Source organism: Thamnophis elegans, chromosome 13 (genome assembly GCF_009769535.1).
Source record: "Thamnophis elegans isolate rThaEle1 chromosome 13, rThaEle1.pri, whole genome shotgun sequence".
Classification (NCBI taxonomy): Eukaryota; Metazoa; Chordata; class Lepidosauria; order Squamata; family Colubridae; genus Thamnophis; species Thamnophis elegans.
The window spans coordinates 12,715,863-12,724,214 of NC_045553.1; the positions used below are offsets into that span (position 1 = coordinate 12,715,863).

General features: G+C 42.8%; 1 protein-coding gene across 1 annotated transcript; it reads right to left on the reverse strand.

Annotated features, from left to right (window-relative positions):
- Positions 1 to 1,545: 1,545 nt before the first annotated feature.
- On the reverse strand, positions 1,546 to 6,703 carry RAN (RAN, member RAS oncogene family). The gene is given in 8 exon segments (XM_032229849.1): positions 1,546 to 1,951; positions 2,052 to 2,222; positions 2,906 to 3,003; positions 3,006 to 3,092; positions 3,471 to 3,596; positions 4,026 to 4,110; positions 5,334 to 5,379; positions 6,670 to 6,703. Coding segments are annotated over 7 exon segments (651 nt in total). The 5' UTR covers positions 5,373 to 5,379; positions 6,670 to 6,703; the 3' UTR covers positions 1,546 to 1,906.
- Between the last annotated feature and the right edge of the window lie 1,649 nt (positions 6,704 to 8,352).

An 8,352-nucleotide genomic window follows, 5' to 3' on the forward strand; every position in this document is an offset into this window, starting at 1 on the left:
GCATTAGGAACACAAACTTCAGCTAAAACCCTAACTTGGTAAAGTGTTATTTTGTGGATTAGAGATTCACAGCTGAAATGACATCAGGTTGAGGCGTAACGTAAAGGGCCAAGCCAAGCCAGGCTGGGATCCAGTTGCATGTGATATTAACACAGGACACATATATTTATCCATTTTCTCGAAGGCAAGATGAATTAGAAGTAAATCGGACTTGCTTTCTTCTTGTCTCAGTTCAATTCAGATGTGCTTTTCCTGTTTTTTTCAACCTACAACCAGAATCCCAATGGCTATTCAACTAAGGCACTTGGGTTGCTATTACAGGCAGTGAAAGCCTGTTCCTCTTTAATAAAAGAAGTTTGGTCTCAAAACTGTATTTGCAATCAGCAAGGCTGCTTGGACCATAAACCAGGTGGTTTTTATGCCATTACACAGCAGGAAATGCACTGCTAGGCTGTGCCCACTCAATCTCCATATTGCAACCTTCCTGTTGGGAGAAAATTTAGGCGAGCCAAGACTGGCCAGAATAGGTTCCTCGTTCCTGCTGATGTGGTCCTACCTAGTCAGTTTAGAGCCAACGTCTAGCAGAAGACAATCAGGTTAAACTCACAATGCTGCACACCTGTGTTTCCCCCCCTCCAGCAGAAACAGTACCTATGGGCGTCCCTTGGTGCCCATAAGGATCCCCGCTTTGTAAAAAAAACTGTTCGAAATAAGATGCTGGCATGTTGTGAGGTCCCAGTCCTCAGCAGGATCTCTGAATTTATTCCTAGGGCTGGTAGTCGCCTCTCTGGCCTGCAATGCTAGTTTGTTATCCTCCCTGTCCAGAATGAAGACACTGGAGGGGGTAGCCATTAGAGAATAATCAGCCTTAAGAAAATGCACCCTCTTTAACTAGACATTAACAATTAGCAGCATGTCAAGTAGGGCTTGGTGGTTGCAGGTAGACACCAAGGTAGAGGAAAAAACATGTTTAAACCTAAGAATCATCTTCTTTTAATCACCTCATAATTCTTTGCGGGGTGGAGTGGGGGCAGCTGAATGGAGATGAGTGTTTAGTGGCCAACTGCCCTACCTGTCGCCAATGCGGAGTTTTGTTCAGCAAATATATTCTCATTGTGCCCAGAGAGAGAAATATCTGCCCCTACCTAGGATCGCACAGCATTCTTGATTGTGAGGCAAGAGCTCCACCTCTAGGCCACCGCACCACTCTTTAGACCTAAGAATGTTCCTTGAAAATTAATCTGACTGAAGCAGCCCTTTTCATAATTTCATCTAGCGTTCAGTGATTTGTCTCAACTCTACAAATCCAGAAGGCAGCATCTATTGTACACTTCAATCTACCTGCAACAATTATTTAGGCCAAACCAAAATGAGATTTAGGCTTTAAATTGTAGATAGGCTTGTAGATAGCTAGCTTAAAATTTAGATGCCAAACTATGAGCTTCAGTTACTACCTGTATACAGAAATATTTTAGAAGGGAAGTGTTTTTTTTAAAACCTTCCAAATCTTGCTCCAAATAATTATCCTTTGAAAGAGCCACTTGATTGGGTATTTGAAATACAACTTTATTATGATCTAAACAAAAAGGAATGGGAATGACAGTAACAAACAAGATTTACCACTGAATACTGTGATGAGACTGCAGCAGTCAGATTTGTAACTCAAATGTGGAGTAAATTTGCAGTCCAAAACAGCTAAATATGCAGGTCCAAAAAATGAAGGAATTTTATTTTAACTGCCACATTCACACGCCAAACCCCATTCTCTCTTTCAGCATCCCAAAGATTAAAGCACATGTTCTGGTCAGCTAGAATAATAAAGTGGCAAACACGTTGCACCACTGACATCACAGGACAGTTGCCTATAAAACTAGACTTCTGACGCTGGGCTCCAGCTTCGTCTCCCTCACAGGTCGTCATCTTCGTCTGGCAGTGCAGTGGTCTGAGCAATCTGGAAGAGGGGAAAAGGAAGGGTCAAAGAGCTCTGAAAAAAATGTCTAGGCCACAGGAAGGTGGCCAAGGCGGTTTTTTTTTTAAAAAAAAAGGGTTACCTGTAAATCTTGCTCGTACTGTGCTGCCAATGCTGGATCCATAACAACTTCTGGGGGCGCAAGAGCAGGCATGGCAACAAATTCCAGGTTGGGATCTCCAATGAGCTTTCTCGCCAGCCAAAGGAAGGGCTTCTCAAAGTTGTAGTTACTCTTGGCTGAAATGTCATAGTACTAAATGCAAAAGGTTACAGAGAGGGAACGTGAGTTTGCAAGAGATTGAGGTATCTGTTATCCTCTGCAAGTGACTTCTACTATGTATTTGAGTTCTGAGAAGACGTACTTCGCTCGTTTGACTTCAATCTTTCTATCATCCTAAAATAGGTGCCTACTTTTATTGGAATTGAGAGATCAGAGTGAGCCGATTCAAAGAGAAAAATCACTTCAGGAATCATTGCCAACTAAATGAAAACATTGATAGAACAGAGTATTTTTTAGCTCAAGGTTGAACTGTGGGGGGGTCTTTGATGTTCTCTCAGCTAGTTTTCTTGCAAACCTTTCATTATCGAAGTAGATAACACTAGGTAAACAATGGCTAGGCTGGCACTGATGTTACCTAGCAGTATCAGGAAACATCTGCATAAATCAAGTATGGTTGTTATTATTTTGCTTCAATCACATTGCATAATCTATAAAAAGGAAAAGGATCCCCCCCCCACATGCAACACAAGCACTTAACAAATATGTTTGTTGGATTAAAACCCAAACTATAAAGAATTAAAGCTGCAAAACAGGTACATTTAGTATTTTGGGGGGGGGGTTCCCCTGGTGCTTTCAGAGCTTTCTTGCAGATGTTTCCTTACTCAAAGTAGTTCGCATGAATATTTGTTGAGCTAGAAGAGATGACTTGTTCTTACCTGCAGGTTCTTCTTCCTGTGAAAGACAATGGACTTTGCTTTGACTTTCCTGTCCTTGATATCCACTTTGTTGCCACACAAAACTATGGGGATGTTTCGCAAACCCGTACCAGATCTCTATGCCAGTTGGGTACATTCTTGTATGTAACCCTTGATGTTACATCGAACATTATGATGGCACATTGAGCTAGAAGGTAAAGCCATGGGCATGATTAGTCAAGGGGATAGAAGTAGCATCATTTACAGTTCTCATATTAAAGCAATTTGTATATAAAAGCACTCCCAAACTTTTGCATTGTTACTTCAACAGTATCCTAACCTTAATGCAGATTCATTTTGTAGTTTCACATTAAGTTTCAAAATATAGGATGCTCGCAGGTAATAAATCTTCAATTATTATCATCTTTTTAACATACGTAAATATAATGAAACCACAATTCTAACATTTTGATAGGAACAGAAATGTTATTGACGTAGCATAGTTCTTTATTTCCTGTTCACAAATATTTGTTCAGATAATCAATTATTTACAAAATGTATGACACCCCTGTCACTCTTGACTGACCTTGAATGTAGTAACCATCCCGCAGACCTCCAAACTTTTCTTGACCAGCTGTATCCCATACATTAAATTTAATGGGACCTCTGTTAGTGTGGAACACCAGAGGATGAACTTCAACTCCAAGAGTAGCTACAACAAAATGAAATGTTAGTTGGTACACAGAATGTGAAGGCACAACACAAAGCTTTTAAGGACTATTTCTAAGTTATTTATCCATTTTGGGCCTGTCCGCATCTTGCCTACAAATTGTTAAGAAGCAACTTTTCTTTAAAAGTTATTTGTTTTTATTTTCAAGATCCCCCCCCAGCAGTTTGACCCCTTTTTCTCTTTTCACTCACCTCACCCCCCCCATCCACCAGGAGAGATGAAAAGGCTAATTATGGCACCGATGTCTTTTCAGCTCAAACTGTATGAGACCCTAGGCCTTTCAAATATACAGACCATAACTGTGTAGATATCTAGCATTTTTCACTCGTTAGTTTAGACCTGGTCCTCTGAAAGGTAAGATAGCTATCAAAATCATTTTAATGTGTCAGATGACTTAAACAGTTTACATACCTACATACTTCTTCTCAAATTCACCAGTCAAGTGGCGTTTCACAAATGTTGTTTTACCAGTACCACCATCACCAACCAAAACAAGCTGAAATTTTTTAAAAAAAGATTTTTAAGAAAATTGTCTTATGATAATTTTTGTCTACCAGTATCAATCTTACAAAACAAATATATACCAACTTAGTATGCTGTAATTGTTACAGAATAGGATAAAGATCTAGGGAAAGTTAGATGTAAATTTTTGTAAGTATAAATTGGCTAGGCTAGTAACTCAGATACTACAATTAACCAGATGTATCTACAAACTATTTACATAAGCCATATCATCCAAAACAGGCTTATTTCAAAATTGATAAAAAAAAATAAAATATATTCAAACTTTCATATACATTGCAAACTATTCCAGTTGGACAACAAATTAGCAGAAAAATGTTTCTTGAAATAAAAGGTAGCTAATTGATTTATGTTATGTATTTTCCCATCTTGGTGTTTTATTGGCAAATTCATATTAATCTAAGGAAAAGCTAAGCAAAAGATGGTTTATATAATTAATTTTGTTTTATTTAAAATTTTATTTCCATATCTTTGAAGTTACTCAAAAGGACTAGAAAAATCATATCAAATTATTTCTTATGTTCTCAAAATAATTATACAATTTTACAATTAAAGCACCCCCCCCTGTTTGGAATAGAATAGGGAATAACCACTATTTGGACAATATTAATAAAATTAATATATTTATTAATAAAAGTAGATACAATATAATGTTTCCATATCTACAAATTCAATCCAACTTTGCTAATCTACCAAAATCACTACCTTCACTCTCCAACAGGAATGTATCAAAAGAAACTCCTTCAATATAAATAATCAGAGATAACATGACTCATTAAAAATTACACCGTTTAGATAGCAATCTTTTTGAGTTGGGACTAAACTGTATTAAATCTACAAATAAAAAACAGGCATACCGTGTAGGCCACAAGCCTATTTGGGAATCAGATTGATCATATTCTACATATCTGTCTTCTAAAGAAACCATATCAAATTTCTAACCACACACTGTCAGCCCTCAACAGATTTAAATAAATTTACGTTCCATCGAGAACAGGCATTTCTTTGAAGTGAAGGAGGGGAAAAGCCAAAAAAAAAACAGTCAGCCCAAAAAGGAGATCCGCATAAGCCAGAAAAGAATTCCTGTGGATTTGCAAACCAACAAAGAAAGCCTGGAGGCCCAGCTTGCTACGCAGGTTTCCTCCAGGACAAAATCATTACAAAAACCGGGGTGAAAAGAAGGCCACTCAGCCCTACCTTAAACTGCACTTGGGGTTCTCCTTGTGGGGCGGCCATGCTGCGTCTGTGGGAAAGAGCAACGCATGAGTGGAGAGGCGGCACTGCGGATGATCGTCTGCCCCACTACGACGCTCCAAGGCGCGTGGCTGGCTGGCTCAACTCTCCATCCGGGTCGAGGAGGAGGAAGCAGTAAATGGCGGCAGGCAGGCAGAGGGCTGGCAAGGTTTTTTTGTGTGTTTCTCCTCCCTCCCCCCCACCTTCCAGCCCTTATAAAAACAACAAACACATACAGCTACATTCCACACAAAACTGTACAACCAGGGGCTTGTCAGAGGTGGTGAAAAACAGACTGGGCAGAGAAGGGAAAAGGGAGAGGCAGAGAAGAGGGCCGAGCTGGAAAATCAAATCACCTGTTTTCCTTTTATAGGAATATGCGCCCCCTCCCTGCCCCCTCTTCCAGGCACCCCAAGTCTGAGGGCAAAAGAGAGAGTGCCCTTAGAGAAGATCCCCCTTCCCCCTTTTTTGGCATCTCCCCGCAAAGAGAAGGCCCCACTCACACTTTTCTTGGCACCCCCCAAAAGTCGGGGGTGGGTGGGAGAAAGTCTCCCTTTCCCTTTTCTTAGCATATCTTACAAGCCCGCCCCCGCCTTAATGTGATCTCCCCTTAAAGACAAAATGGGGGGGGGACAAGAAACCTCATAAAGGGTCCCCTCACTTTCTTGCCATCCCCCTCACCAAGTCAAAAATCTGGACGGTAGAAGAGAGTCCCCCTTCCCCCTTTCTTGGGATCTCCCCAAAGTAAAGATTAGGGGGTTAGAAGAGAGATTCCCCTAGAGAGCTCTCCCACCTTTCTTGGGACTCAATAAATAAGTGGTTCCCAAAGTGGGGCCCAGTTTGACTTTTGGGGGGGGGATTTGAACTTGTTTAAACAAGTTAATGGCCTTTTAGGCCTTTCTTCATGTGAGTTGAGTTCATTTTTTGAGTAAAGTAAGAGTTATATTGGGGGGGGTGTCAGAATTTTAGGTGGGGCATGGCCAAAAAAGGTTGGGAACCACTACCCTAAATGAAAACGTCGGGCCTGGGGGGTGGGTGCAAAACAGAGACACCCACCCTCCAGAAGTAGGGCATCTCCTCCCACCTTTCTTGGCAACCCCCCAAGTAAGTCCGTAGGAAGCAATAAACAAGACCCCCCCCTCAAAAAAGCGCTCCTCCCCCACCTTTCTAGGCCACTCCCCTTAATGGGAGGAAAGCCACATGGAGGCTGAAGAGACTCCCCTCCCAGAAAGCCCTCCCTTTTTTTCCACCCTGCATCCCCCTCCATCCATCACCCCCCTGACCTATTTTTTCGACTCACCTCCGAAGGAGAGCGCTGCGTTTGGGCGCCCATTTCCCCCCTCCCCGCGCATGCGCACAAAGCCCTCCTCGCCCTCTCCCCCCCACCGCCGCCAACGGCCTCCCGCCAACCGCCGCTTCGCTTGCCCCCCCGCGCATGCGCCTCTTTTTCCTCGCGGCGGCGGCGGGGGGAATCATTCGGAAGGCCTTTCCCGCCCTTTTTTTTTTGGGCCGTGTGGAGGTGGGGGTGGGGTGAAAAGAAATGAGAGGCGGCCTAGCTGTTCCCGCGAGGTGGGCGAGCCCGGCCGCGGCCTTTTTTTTCCCTTCCCTCGCTTCGCCGAGCAGGTTACCTTTTCTCGTCCGCTGCTTTGCCTTCTTCCTTCTCCGCTCGCGGCTGCCGCTGTGACTGAAGGGAAAAGCGAGCGGACGGGCGGGCTGTGAGGGAAGATGGCGGAAGCGCGCTCGTTCAATCGTTCAAATCGCCCTGAAAGAAGCAAGCAGCCGCAGCAGCAGCCGAGGGCGGGGGGAGCGCGCACGCCGGTGACGTAGCGGCACCGGGAAGTAGCCAATCAGCGTGTCGGCGTAGCCGCGGCGAGAGGAGAGGGGCTTAACGTCACGCGGCCGCGCCTGCGCGGTGAGAATGCCTCAGAAGCTTGGGCTCGTCGTTCTTTCTCTTTCTCTGCCCTCGCTGCGCAGAGCCACCCCCGCCTTTCTCGGCGGAGAGAGTGAATGCGCGCGGCTTCTTCGATAGCTCCGCCCACCCACTCGCGTTGGGGTTGCGCCTGCGCGTGGCGCTCGGCCGTTCTGGCGCGAAAAGGGAGAGCTCTTCTTCCCCCCCCCCGTCCCTCTTCCCCTCCCAGGGGCCGCCTCTATTTTAGACTTATAATACTTACACAAAGGAGGGAAATTATTATTATTATATGATACATTTTGAATTTGACTGATGACAGTCAAATTTGCTAGTTTGCTAGGATGACTCCGACAAGGTTCTAAGAAGTGGGGGGCAGGGGCTACATGTTTAATGAATGTTTCATGTTTAATGAATAAAGTATAATAAATATATCATAATAAAACAATGAAAATAATAATTATTATTATTAGGGATAAATTTTTGAATTTGAGTTTCATGTTTAATGAATAAGTATAATAACAATAAAAATAATTAAAATTATTAGGGATACATTTTTAAATTTGAGTTTCATGTTTAATGAGTAAAGTATAATAAAAACTAATAAAAACAATAATAATAAAAGTTATTATTATTAGGGATACATTTTGAATGACTGAGTTTCATGTTTAATGAATAAAGTATTTTTTTAAAAGCAAGCAATGCAAAGGGCGATGCAAAACAAGCAATGCAAAGGGCGATGCAAAAGAGCGATTAGGCCCCAGCAAGGTGCTTTTTCTTGCAACCTTTAGGTTGCCTTTTGGGGAGGAGATGGGCTATGTAATCCAGCATTGCAAAAGTTGGGGAACAAGCCCTGCAGATGGACTGGGGGGATGCACTGATTTTTCCCATTCCTGGGGCAATTGCAATGGTGAATTGATCCCAGGTGGCTGGCCGAAGAGAAAGTTCTTAATATGTTGCCCCGAATATCATAATAAATGCAGTGCTGGTGAAATAATGCAAAATAGCCAAACTAAATTGCCAGTCTGGTTTTTTTTCCCCTGCCTTCATTAACTCCTTTATTCATTATTTCATAAA